The 14,397-nt window shown below is 40.2% G+C and overlaps 1 protein-coding gene across 1 annotated transcript in view; it reads left to right on the top strand.

The window, feature by feature from the left end:
* The window catches only part of NYAP2 (neuronal tyrosine-phosphorylated phosphoinositide-3-kinase adaptor 2), a 129,988-nt gene that overhangs the window by 71,152 nt on the left and 44,439 nt on the right, over positions 1–14,397 (top strand). The window contains exon 3 of the mRNA XM_066326278.1: positions 3,412–4,509. Within this exon, the coding sequence (XP_066182375.1) occupies positions 3,412–4,509 (1,098 nt within the window). The remainder of the gene's footprint in view (positions 1–3,411; positions 4,510–14,397) is intronic.

A 14,397-nucleotide genomic window follows, 5' to 3' on the forward strand; every position in this document is an offset into this window, starting at 1 on the left:
TCCATTTAACAGGTGTGCTGTGGAGTTCAGCCCTTGCCAGAGGGCCATGTTTCAGTGTAGAAACCAGTGTTAAATAAATTCAAGTGTCTTGCACCATAGCCTTCTTAAAAATAATTCAGTTTGCCTCCTGAATGTCCTCTGCAGCTGAGGGAGTTTCTAGCGGGTGTGAAGAGTTCCTCTGTTCCTAGCAATGATAAAGAACTTTCTTTGTTATTAACTCTATCCATTTACCTGTGGATTTTCTCAAGGGAGTCTTATAGCAACAAATGTTCGTGCTCTGTGCAGCATATAGGAGGTACATTTTGCATACCTTTTAAGGTTTGTAAAATATTTAAACAATTTAATTCAAATTTTTAGTTTGAAAAGTCCAATTTGTCATGAAGGGAGAGAGATCTCAGTAACACACCACCTCCTGGAAATAGATGGTTTAGTAAAATAAACTACAGCAAAGGAAAAATGCTTTAAATAGAAAATAGAATGTAAATCATCCTTGTCATGTTTTACCCTGTCTCATACAGCAAAACCGGGTCATTTGACCTTTTTGTTGATAATGTCACCATATATTCTAGGCTAATGCTACATATCATGCAATGGCAGATGAGGCTCTGTGTGTCATTGTGGTACTTAATTTCAACCCATACAAAAATACAAGACTAGATGGCAGAATGTCAATCATTTTGCCTTGACATTTCTCATTTCCTTGTTTGCAGTGTAATAACCTGTGGATGTTGTATGTGGGAACTCCTACACCCAAGGACAGGTTTAGACCATGAAACAGAACCTCTTCAGCTGGGTAAAAATTGTGAAAATGGAATGAGGGAAGAGGAAAAAAAAAAACTTTTTCTAGCAATTTAAAAACGCAGTACTTTTGATCACTTTTGGCTGGTTTTAGAAAAAATATCTGTTAACATTAGCCTTGAATGACCACAGAACAAGTAACACAGCTTTTGATTATTTTGCCCATCATTAACATCCATCCAGATAAAGATATCAAAGAGTGGAGTTGTGGCTGTAAGACAAAGCACGTTCTCAGCGTGACACCTGTGGCACAGAAGATGTAAAAGGCAGCACTGGGAACAGGGATCTGAGGAAGCAGAGGAGTAGGAAATGTTCCTTTCTCAGGTATCCATTAGTGGTGCCAGTGTGATGGACAGGGAACTGAAGACTGTGAGAAGCTTGTGTTTGCAAAATACAGGATTTTCAAATGTAGCTGAAGTAGAGTTCAGGTCATGTACAACATGTTCACAAATGATCAGGCAGTTTCTGCCAGTTTCATTGACTGTCTCTTCATTTTAATGGTAGCAATCTGAGTAAGATTGCTTTTGACAGGGTTGTAAATCAGATTAACAGAGGTTAGAGAGAGGACTGAGATCAAGTTTATGCTAGTAGACTATATAAAAACATAATATACAAAGAAGGCACTAAACAGAAATGAAACAGTGATTTAGCTGGAAGCAGGCAAGAAAAATCTGCTAGTATTGTCAAATACATCACAAGTAGTATTTTCTGCAAAGCCCAAATGATTCTGGTAGCCTACATCTTATTCCCAAAAGTCTAGCCTAATACATTCAAGAAAATTAATTTGGGTTAATTAAAAAGACAAATTTAAAATGCATTAGAATATATCCACATAGTGAAAAACTATCAAGCTACCAAACACTCTTATCTGTGGTAGCTTTTGCATGTCCCCAGCCTGCTGCAAAGTGGAACACATTAATTGGAACCATCATGAAAGTATAATATAATTTTTGAGTCTTTTTTTTTTTCCCTTTTAATTCAGGAAAGATTTCTTTTGCTTTGTTGTACCTTAGTTAAGTGTTAAGCTAAAACAAATGCTGTTAGCAAAGAGTGGTCTCATTACTTTGTATTTGTACACATTCGCAGCTCCTTATTCCTGATCAAAACTTGTTTATCATCTGCCTTTACTGCTACAGCTGTGGGAATTGAACAGAAGTTATTTAGCAGATCAAAGCACAAGCGTGACAAAGTGATAACACTGTTTGAATCCTCCTCTGATAGTGGACAAACCAAGTTAGTAAGGTGCTTTAATGCAGGTGTCTTCCAGCCCTGAGCCAGCATCGTCCCAGACACAAAATGCTGTCTTTGAGCTGGCAAGGCATTGCCTCACTGCTGGCTTTAGGAATATGTTTACAGCTGTTTCTAAAAGAGAGGTTTCAGCTCCATGAGTGCTGCCTGCCTGGTTTAGCATCAGACATTTGCTGGCTGTTTGCTGATGGGTCAGCAGAAGGTGTCAGGAAATTTCGCCGAGCATTGAGTTCAAACTGGCAGACATGCAGTAATAAATTAAAATGAGCAACAAAATTTCGAAAGGCAGGAAAGGTACCATTCTAACCTGGCCACTAGTTTAGTTTTATTTGTTTGTTTGTTTGAACTGGGGAATTTACCAATGAGGTATCAATTACCTTCTAGAAATATAAGCTAGGTTTAGTGTATGTGATAAATTTTGTTTCTGAACAAGTTTGTTGAGTCTGCTTAGGATAAAAACTGACTTCACTTAAACGTTTAATGAGGCATTTTATTAACCCTAACATTTAATGAGATGTTTTATTAGCTCTTTATGCAAAGTGAACAAAATGCAATTTGCATGAGTTTCTTTATTGTTTAATTCATAAATGATAATTTCCAAGAAACCCTTGACCTCTCATTTCAAATGAATTTCATCACAAAGTTTTGATTTATAATTTCAAAGACAAGGTTTCCATAAATAACTAGTGGGGAAAGGATCCAAATCTGTGAGGTACTTTGTTATTCCTTGACTTCACAGAAATCTAGTGAAGAGATTCATGAGATTCTAACAATAGAATAGAGTCCAGATAAATCACTAGGATTATCTCAACAGCAGATTTTACAGTTTGTGTATGAGTATTTTCCTTTTCAGTTAGTGCTGAGACAATTGTTGTGCTTTATGCAAGAAATTACTATAAATAAAAAGGTCTTGATTCATCACTTTGTCACTGCAGAGTTACCTCATTGTCATTCCAGTATGACTGTCCAGGACCTTAACTGTTCCCTTGGAGCCAAAAGAAGTTCATTTTGATATTCAGTGTTATGTCACTGACAACTCTATGGGTCTTTAAAATCCCACAGTGATATTTGAAAAACATAATATTTAAAAATGGAAAGTCCCCTGTCCCAAAGAGTTTGGGAAAGAACAGATGTCTTGGAGGAAGGGAAGTGCTCACTAGTGTCAGAGCATTCTAGGGGAAGTCTAGGAAAGTTTTGAAATGAGTGTTATTTTTATATTGCTCTATTGATGTAATACCAGAGAAAACCAGCAACAAGCTGCTCCCAGGAAATCCATTCCAGAACTATGACAGTGTAACAGAGACCCTATGGCTGACAAAACATGTTACAGGCTTCTGACTAGTTTATGTTCTATTCTGTTTTCAGTGTCAGCCAAACCAAGACCTCACAGTGATGAGTACACAAAGAAGATTCCACCTCCTAAGCCGAAACGAAACCCAAACACTCAGCTAAGCACATCTTTTGATGAAACCTATATCAAAAAGCATGGCCCTATGAAGACCACCCTCACTAGGGATGCCTCACTCTCGCAGGTCAGCAGTCCTGCTCCAGACACAGAGGAAGAAGAGCCCGTTTATATTGAAATGGTTGGGAATATTCTCAGAGACTTCAAAAAAGATGAGGATGACCAAAGCGAAGCGGTCTATGAGGAGATGAAATACCCTATATTTGATGACGTAGGCCAAGACTCAAAATGTCAATGTGAATATGACCATCACACCTGTTCTTCTCAGTGTGCTACTCCCACAGTGCCTGACCTAGATTTCACCAAGTCTTCAGTGCCATCTACTCCCAAGGGCTTGCTTTGTGACATACCCCCACCATTTCCAAACCTGCTTTCCCACAGACCTCCACTGCTGGTGTTCCCACCAGCACCAGTGCAGTGTTCCCCGAATTCTGACGAGTCTCCTCTAACTCCGCTGGAGGTCACAAAGCTTCCTGTCTTAGAAAATGTGTCTTACATCAAACAGCAAGCTGGAGCTTCTCCATCTTCACTGCCACCTCATACACCAGGCCATCAAAAACTGGAGAAAGACCAGACAGTATCTCATGGAACTAGCACCCCTGGGCACACCTCCTCACCTCCTCATCCTTCTACCTTATACAGAACACAGTCTCCACACGGTTATCCTAAAAGTCACTCTGCCTCACCTTCTCCTGTCAGTATGGGTAGGTCTCTTACCCCCTTAAGCCTCAAAAGACCTCCACCTTATGACTCTGTACATTCAGGAAGTCTCTCAAGAAGCTCTCCATCAGTGCCTCATTCTACAGCCAGAAACACATTGCAAGAAGGAGGAAAGATGGTCAGTGTCTCGGTCAGCACCTACGGGTCATCATCTCAGAGCAGTTCCCGTTCTCGGACACCCACCAGTCCTCTGGAGGAACTAACCAGCCTCTTCACCTCAGGACGAAGCCTCCTGAGGAAATCCTCCAGTGGCAGAAGATCTAAGGAACCTGCAGAAAGTAAGTCCTTGATGTAATTTTTCCTTGTCTTTGTATAACAATATCTGCTACTGTACTTTACTAAAGCAAGATGCTTGCAAAACATTAAATAACTCAGAGTTATGAATTCCTCATAGAAATTTCTTGTAATGAAAAGAAAAATAATTATTTCTAAAATTGCTTTAGTCTCCATATTGTTATATTTCTAAGGTTTTTAAGTATGAATCCTGCACTTAGAAGTACAATTCATGGCTTGGTCTTGCAAAAAGAGTCAGTTCTCACTGATTTTTCCACAGCTGTAAAAGTTCCGTGTGAGGTTGGGATCTTCTTACCTTGTCACATCATTCCTTTCTTGATGGATGCTAAGACAGTAAGCAGCTTGTAGTAAAATAATCAAACAGTAGCTGTTGAGGGTTATTTGCAAAGATCCACTGATCACTGTTAACTTGGCCAGAAATCCTGGAAAAAATGATGGGAACCAGTGGTACCAGCTTAGCTTTGGCTCAGCCTGGGGCAAAGGTTAAGACTGATGCTCTTGGAGGGCTTTTCCAACTGAAATGATTCTGTGATTCTCTGTAAACCATCCCTCTCCTCCCATGCTGTGCCATGGAATATCTCTTTCAGCTGGACTGGTGTGACTGGTTGGAAGGTTGTGCTGTGAATTGATCTGAAAACCAACATAACCTATAATGCACATAACCTATAAACCCACACAGGAAGAAATGCACAGATGGAGGCTTTGCAGGAAAACCTGAAGCCAATATTGACTTGTTTTATGCTGTGTCATAAAACCAATGTTCCATATGCATTCAGGTTTACACCATGCACTTCTGAGCTAGTGAAATATGAAAACTCCTTTTGAAATCAACAGTCACGTGTGAAAGCAGAGCATAACACCAGTATTTCTGGTGCAAAAATGTTCCTGTTCAGTGAGTGTCCTGCAGTGGATGGTTGTTCTTTTCTTACACCTCCTGTCCCAGTGCAAAGCAGACTTGGGATGCTTTCTCCTCCACTTCTGTAAAATCTGTTTATGACTTTGAATTGTTGACACCTGCCTAATGAAACAGCTGTCTTTGGAGAGCAGCTGATCTCATATTTGTGTAAGTACAATGTTATGGCTATTGACAGCTCTAACATATTCATACATAACTTACCTCTGGGTTTCCAGGGCAGAGTTTTCTGCCTTGCAGCTCTGCAGCTGAGTGAGGACATGCCTGTGTGTAAGAATGGAGAAGCTTGGTGGCAATGGGTTAGGTTGGCCTACAACTCATCCTCCTGACCCACTGGCTCCATTTCTCCAGCCTCAATATTATCATTTATCTCTGTGCACATGAGGGATAACAACTCTTCAGTCAAAAGGTGAAGGTGAGAATAGACTTAGCAAGATGCAGAGAATACTATTTGGTGCAGCACTTTGCTTGATTTGCCTTTAGTATTTTCATGGCCTGAAGTCATTAATCCTGTTTTAGGAAAGTCTCAGCTCCGTGATTCAGGAGAGTTTCATTAATTGATTGCAGTAGTAAAACTACAGTAACACCGGATTGGTGTGCAGGATGGAAGCAAGTTTGTGTCTAAAAGGCAAGATGATTCTTGTAATTGGGAACAATTATGACGGATGTGATATGACATTTATAAATAATTTCAGTGAAGAGCTAGGGAAATTTTGGCAGGTAATACTGAACATTACTAAATATGCTTCTTATTCGTAAGTGAGCAGAAATCCTCCGTAAATCCCATGCTACACCATGGAGGTGAGGTTTCTACTCCCGCCAGTGTAAGCAAGCTTGGAACCTGGAGAAATTCCTGCCATGAATATTGCAAGTCCTGGGAAATTTCAGCATATCTGTTCTGCTGCCTCATACTGTCTGCTGTCTCCAGAATATGTTTGCTGCACTCTACTTGACTGACATTGAATGCAAAACTTTCAAAGGACTAGTCACTGGTAAATTTAAACTAAATCTTGCCATGCAGATCTGTACCAAGAACAGCCTTGTTGGCCTCTCAAGGAGCACTCTCTTTGCTCCTTAAGAACTAGAAATGGCCACAAACGGTAAGAACAAAAGAGAGAGAGAAAATTGAAATTGTGTTCATTTATTTAAGAAAAACACATTCATGCTATAAATAGACACAAGTGGTGTAAAGACTCTGGAGTGCAGCTTTGTTGAGTAAATGAACAGACTGCCCATCTAATCCGATTGTAATTTGTCTGGTGTTTACAGTATGACTTAATCCTGAGGGATTACTGCCCTGAGCAAGAATCAGGTTTGTGTTCAGATATTGCTGAGGTAGAAGACACTCTAAGATTTATAGAAAACACATACAGGCCTGGCATTTTATGTCTTTCAATTCTACATTGAAATGATCCACCACAAAGAATCTCGGTTGGGAGATTTGAACATGGCATTTGACCAGACTGTCACATTTACATGTCATGATTTACATGGTGATAGACAGGGAAGGTTGGGCTACTCATCTGATATGTTAAAGAAACCCTGATCCTGCAAATAACTCTGGAAGCCTAAGGGAACCACACCATTCTGGGTTGGTTGTTTGAAGCAGTAGGAGAGCAAATGCAGAGTGGGACTAACTGGGACTGCCCTGTCAGGGTAATTTGTTCTCAGCATACAGAAAGATTTCCATAATCTAGAGGAAAATAAACATACAAAAAAAGAAGATATATGACTCTTACAAAGTCATGCTAGGAAATTAAGAATGTTTGCATCTAAAATATAAAATTATTCTGACGACATCTCAAGCAACTTTCTCATTGAACCCTCCAAGACTCTGCCCCCTGTGACTTGTCTGAAGTCCTTGCTACCATATGCAAGTCTGAAAAAAAAGCACAATACTAAATTTTATGTTCAGCTGAGTCTATTTGGAAAATATTTCAACAATTACAGAGATAATTGTCTCATCTTTATGGTTACTGCAACTGACTTTGTGGAAATTTAGCATCTAAGTCCAAACTCCAAATGTATTTGCTGGCTTTTAATTTGTGTTATTTTTGTATGTTTTTTTTAGTTTTTTATGGGATTTTTTTTTTGGGGGGGGGGAGGTTTTGTTTTGGTTTTTTGGGCAAGTTGTTTTGTTTTGTTTTGAGGAGGTGGGACTGCACAAAAATTATTTCCAGTTAAAAGCTTTAGTGTACAAGTAAAGTTGCCATTTTAGCCTTTCTGTATTATTTTCTTCACTTCTCTGCCACTTTTGTCCATTTTTATTCCTCTCCATTTTATTTCTTTGGGGTTCATCAGTGTTATTGAGAAATTGGGATAAATCAGTGGGACTAAGGATTCTGACACCTCAGGGCCACATTCTCTGAGGATATGAGCTTCCATTGAAGCTCCAAACATTGATGAACACACCATCCACTGGCTGCAGCTGTGATGTGCCGATCTGCATTTTATAAACAGCCCACTTATTGTCCTGTTTTCTAAAAACCTTTTTGTATGTTCTTAACATCTTAAATATGTATTACAGGAAATTATGAAAGTGGGGAGAAAATACCAAAAAAATAAATTTTAAGGCTAAATCAGAAATGAAAAAAATATTGGTGGAACGTTATGAAAAAAAATGCAAAAAGATGGAGACAAGTCTAGAGAAAGCTGAAGGGGTAGAACATGAAGAATGTGAAAGAGTGGAAATGATAAATATTACTAATTGTCACTGACTGTTCCTTAATCCTTTCTGAGTTTTTGTGGGGTAACACGGCAGAATGCCTTAACTCTTGGCAGACCCCTGTGAAATACAATGTCAATCCTCAGAGGTTAGAGGGAAACTATTTAGAGGGTCCCAACACTGCCAGGTGTCCCTGGGCTGCTGCTCTGTGCCCTTCTCTGAAGCAGCTGGAGGGTGTCTAAGTAAGGCCACTTGATCCAGTTGTGTGGAACCACAGTCCCTTTGTTGTACTGTGCACAGCGTGTCTGTGTCGCCCGTGTCCTTCAGTAAAGAGGGATTTATGGAGGGAGAGGAAAGGAATGGTCTGAAGCTTTTCTGGAGCTGTGCTGGCTGCTCCTGCCCCACAGAACCACGCTGTGCTCCATGAGGAGCCAGCACTGGAGCCATGTGCCTGAAGGCATCCCCACATCCCATGGAGCAGAACAGAGGCTGCTGTGCATCTGCGCTGCCTTTCAGGCTCCGAGGCTTTCTTTGTGAGATACTCCTGTAAATCCTTGTCAGGACAAGCCTTTCTTTCTGTATATTGATTGTTTCCATTTGTTAAGGCTTCTGTTTCCTCACAGTTTCCTGGGAACTTCATGCCACTTTCGAGTGATGACTGCAAACCTTGACCCTGACGATCAGCACAGGAGAGCGGTGACCTCAGCTGTGTGCTCTGACTCTGCATGAGCACAAGGTGTGAGGTCAGAACAAGTGATGCACAGCAGCTCAGGGTTTTGTTTTCCTGAGCTGCTTTGCAGGGCTTCAGAGCTGCTCTGGTGTTTGCCTGCATGGAGTTTCACTATTCAGCTTCTAGTCACATAAAGGGATGAAATCTGTGAACGTGCCACTTTAAAAAATCAGTTACAGTGATTGAAAATTGGGATAATTATTAACATTTTCTGTTCCTGGCTGGTACTGAATTAAGAATCTAAACATATCAAATAGTGTAAGGAAAGGGGAGATGCTGAAGTAGTTCAGTTGTTAAAAAGGAGTTTAGGCTGATTTCAGGCAGCTGAGACTTAGAGTAAGTAGAAATTTGTTTTCCTCTCTTTTTCTTTTTTTCTTTTCTTTTCTTTATACTACTGCTTTCCAGGAAGCTAGAAATCCCAGAGAAGTATTGTATGTCCCATCCCTGGCAGTGTCCAAGGCCAGATTGGATGGGGCCCTGATCAACCTGATCTAGTGAATGGCATCCCTGCCTGTGGCAGGGAGGTTGAAACTAGATGATTTTTAAAGTTCCTTCTAATCCAGGTCATTTTATGTTCCTCAGTCAGCTTTGGGTTCCTGGTTAGATTGAACAGTGTGATGGAGAACAGAGTTTGGGAGATGCATCAAGTGAAAATTCACCCCCATGAGGGCCCATTTAACCTCTATCTTCATGCATCGTCCAGAATGAGGGGCATAGGGCAGGATTTCAGCTGATGTATTTCTAACAGATTTAGGATGAGAAATGTTGGCCTAAGGAGGGTGGGATTGGGATGGCATTGTGTGCATATCTTCTCATTTGTGTACCTGCTCAGTGTCTATTGTCCTGAAGAGGAAAATCTTGCCTGCAAGATGAGGCTATCCGTAAAAACCATCTTAGATACTTCATTACCTTCATTGCTCAACTACTGCACAGCTGAGTCAGCACTGGAGACTAAAATTTGAGTGCCTATCTAATTTCTAACCTCTAGGTTAATATTTTTTCCATACTTTTATCTAAAGGGATGTCAACCTAATTCTCGGTCCCATTTCTTGCATTGTAGCAATTGATTGCATGCAGTATGAATGTTGTATTCAGCCTAATGAGACAGCTGCAGCATTTCAGTTATTCCTGAACCTTTGAGCCAGAGATGTTCTGATTTCTCCATCACTGAAGAAGCATCCATTTCCCTAATAGTAAGCTTTTGTAATCTGATGAGCCATGATATGTGTGGGATTAAATGAGGTGATCAAAACAGTCACATCTCATTTGACAGTCCTGAAAGTAAGCCTGAAAGCAAACACTTAAGTGGGAGCAGGGGAAAGTGCCAGAGGAAAAGGTAAAGAGAACAGCAGCTTTGAAGAGAATGACACTCGTCCACCCCTGGAAGGATATGATCTTGCCACAGTTAATTCCATTTAGTCAAACCCCAAGAGGGCTACACTGCTACATCTATTCCAGTCTACCAAGATATCAGCAAGCCAAGGAGTAGCTGCATCAGAAATACTTTGTGCAGGTGCTCACTTGTAAGTGCAGATTTGGAACGAGAGCTGTAGACACCTGCACCCACAAAGGTCATGATCTGCCAGGGTCGCTTGGGTCTCTACAGCTCTGTCTTCCCCTGAGAGAGGGGTCTGTGCCATGCTGTGGGACAGCACTGGTAATGCCTGAAGTGTACATGGGGATGATCAGATGTGGTCAGCATCCTTCAGGAGCCAAATTTCTGGGAAAAAACAGAATTCACTTTGCAGTTCAATGCTCTTGAATGCTACTTCAGCCATGCCTGCTGTTGTCCTTCCACAGTAGTCCTCAGGTCCCTAGCAAAGGAAGGTGTGCACTGGACTAAGTATTTTGGGCTTGATCAGCTAATCCAGCCAGCTGGAGACTCTTGCTGAAGCTGACATGTGTTCCCCAATCAGCAGTCACAGAAAATAACTGGAAAGAAAAAATCATAATATGTCAGTAAGGTCTTTCAGCCAAGCCCACAAAAGGCAGGGAAACGTAATTTCACCTGGGCTTGTTTAGTCTAAAGGGGAAGCAGTGAGCTGCAAAGCAAAGGTACAAAGGGGAAGCGTGTGGAAGCACCTCTGGCAGCCCTGTGGCACCTTGCACATCCCAGCATGGTAATTCCAGGCTACTGCTCCATCATCACTGCCCGAATTTGCATTGCAGGACAGTAATTCCATTCTTTCTCAGCACCAAGGGTAATGTCAGGTTTAAGAACTTGTTTCTAATGGATAAATCAATGGACACCCGTTCCTTGATTGAAATGCATGCTGTGTTTATTGTCTTGCTGCTTTCACACAAAAGTGAGCACGGCCACTTTAACGGCATTTAGTCATTCAAGTCATTGATGGTGGGGTGTTCCTTCATGCTTAGGATGAAGGAATGCCTTTGTCAGATGCAGTTATTAAAACAGAAAACAAGCATTTTGAGACGATATGCAGTACTTTTGCTAATTGATACCATGGCATTGTCTCCTCTTCTAATTCAGCAATTTAGGCTCATCAGGAAATCAGGCCCTCCCGGGATTCTGCGGGTATGCAGAAGCATTCAAGAAGACATAATTTCATAAATAATTGCTCAGGTTTTTCTGGAAACAGCTGCTGTCTCTGATTGATGTATACAGATTTATTTATTCCTTCTGTTTATATTACTTGACTGCTTGATAAAATTTCTTTTTCTGAAATAAACTTGTAAGGGGTAAAACAGAAAAGATAAAGCTATTCTCTCTCTGTTATATTTCAAGTAAAAAGATGGTTTCAGATAAAGAAATGATAAAGATATTCTCTTTATGATTAATGTACAGTAAGATGTGAGATGGCTGAAAGTTGTTAAAAATAGAGGGTGAAAAATGCCTTAAATTCACTTACTGGCACCCAGTTCACTATATGGTAAATAAGCAAAAGAACATGTGCTGCACTTAAGGACGTGGATAATGATAATAGGTTCTCAGTTTTAAGTGCCATTGATTTTCTCCACTCCCCTGAACAGAGCTTTCTAAGCCAGAGAAATATCTTGACCTTTAGACCAAATCCTCAGCACTTATAAATCACCGCTCTTTATTTGAAATCGGGAGAGGTACTCCAGTTTATACCATCTGTGTCTCTGGCTTCAAGAAAATAAATGTGTCCTTTGTGACTAGAACAGCTTGTATTCAAAATGGTGCAGTGATACAGCAGGATGCTGAACTGGAGAGTTTATTGCCTTTCTGTTTCAAGCAGGACCACACAATTTATGACCAACTTATGGGTGCTCAATCTTAATGGCAAGAAATGCTTAATCTGGTGGTGTTTTCCATGACCATATATTGGCTTCAAAAAAACTGCTGAATACATTTTCTTAAAATTTCCCACTGTGGTGTCGGTGTAGGTATCAGGTCCTATCATGAAAGAACTAAGGAAGAAAAAAATAAAAGAGGATAGGAATGGAAGTAGTTTGATTTAATAGAATAGTGCAGGGTTATTTATGTTTCCTCCACTCAGGAAGTTGGCACAGACACATTGGGTGGAGCTGGCTGGGCTGGCAGGGCCAGTGGCTTGAGAGAACAAGCTGCCAGCTCTTTCAGAACTTTTCTTTATAACCAAGCATTGGGCCTGGAAATGCATCTTTTTTTCTGAATTGAGTCAGATTTTCTTTGCATTAGGATTCAAGTGTATTTTTGTTTGTTAAATCCTACAAGTAAAATTAGAGATTATTAGTAGGAAGGTCTGTGTTTATTGTTAAGCACAGTGTTCATAAAGCACTTGAACCCCATTTGACGTTTTCCACGGGCAAGTGTATAGAGATGGTATTTAAGTCTCTTTGCTTAAACCAAATCACAGGGAAGGAGATCTCAGTGTTGTTTAGGAAAAGTGATCAAAACCACCCAGACCACACCACCACCACCACACCAAGGACGGAGAAATTTATGGGGGTGAAATATTGCACAAGTTTCAAACAGAGCAGATCATAGCAGTTTCCTCAGAATTAATCATGAGAGAAAAAAGAATTTTGCAAACAAAACTTGCACTTTTTTTCCTTCAGTGACTGCAATATCTACATCATAGCTAGAGGAGCTACTTGAGATCACTGTTAAATTAAATACTTTTGCGCACCAGCATATGATCTGAAAACTGATCCAAGGATTTATTGAGCTGCTGTTATTGCACCTTTACAAGGGAAAAGGTTTAATTAAATGCCTTATCTTTTTTACAGTGACACAGCTGTAGAACCTCTGTGATTTAAGAGAAGATGTTTGGAACTTTGTGGGGAGTAAAGAGAGGAACAAGGTTTATTCCCTCACTTCCAAAACCCTGTCTCTCTGGCTGCTATTTCTCCTCTTTATATTTCTCAAAATGTTTTCTCTTACTGATCTGTGTAACAAACACTGGCAATATCTTGGGCCGAGTGGTTCATATATCCATTTTTAAAGGACACACTTTTTTTGGCACAACTGAATTGGTTCCTCCCTGAGCAAGCTCATTTTTTAACCCTCATCATTAAAGACCCAGTCCAAAGGTCCCTGAAGATATACTTCAGGGGATCCCATTATAAATTATGACAAGAGGGTCCTCTCTTTGTCCTAGGTTGCTGTTCCTTACGAAGCCACTCTGTACTTTGGCTTCTAGAATGTTGCAGTAAATAATATAAACACTGAGTAGTGAATGAATGCATGATATGCTGCACATTTTTTTCAGTGTATTGTCTAATCTACCCATAGAATCACTGAGGCTGGAAAAGACCTTCAAGATGGGATTCAACCTTTGACCAGCACCACCTTGCTAAACAAACCACGGACTGTTATTTCCTGAACCCTTCCAGGGGTGGTGACTCTATCACTTCTCTGGGCAGTCTGTTCCAATGCCTGACAGTCCTTTCAGTGAAGAAGTTCTTCCTGATGTCCAATCTGAAGTTCCCCTGGTCCAGTTTAAGGCCATTTCCTCATTTACTTTCATTAATTGCCTGGGAGAAGAGATAATATTCTGATAAAGTCTTGGGTTCTTAATGGAGCAAAGGTAGACGTGCTTCCCCTGAAATTTTCTCTGAACCTTTCAAGACTCTATCAGTAATAAGAAAAATCTAAGTGTTAGAAATTATTTTACTTAGGTTATACATGTAAATGATTCAAATATCAAAGTGTGAAATTTCTGGGGTGTACAAACTTGCTGGGTATAGATAAGGTGAAAAGTACAGGAGCACTGAGGAAATAATTGTGAGGATAATCATGTATATTAAAAAATCAGGTTCCTTTACATTCAATTTGATGTGAAGGTTCACATTCCTTTCACTCCTCTGAACAGAATTATCCATCCCTAATAATTATTTTATTGTTAAAACAGTAACATGCAATTAGCACTTTATCTGGCACTTAAGAATGAGTAAGGAGAACCATTGTTCTTGTAACTACTCATCTGAAAGAGAGAAACTGTGTGTTTAATTTTACTGAAGATGGCAATTACCTTATTTTTGTGTGTGAATGTGAATTCATGACTCAAAAAGTACCTTCTTCCAGGAAATCTGTACCTAATTTTCTGCTCCAGCAATGTTTGTGTAATTTGTATGTAGTTTGCATGTGCTGTAACACA

Source organism: Sylvia atricapilla, chromosome 10, assembly GCF_009819655.1.
Source record: "Sylvia atricapilla isolate bSylAtr1 chromosome 10, bSylAtr1.pri, whole genome shotgun sequence".
Classification (NCBI taxonomy): Eukaryota; Metazoa; Chordata; class Aves; order Passeriformes; family Sylviidae; genus Sylvia; species Sylvia atricapilla.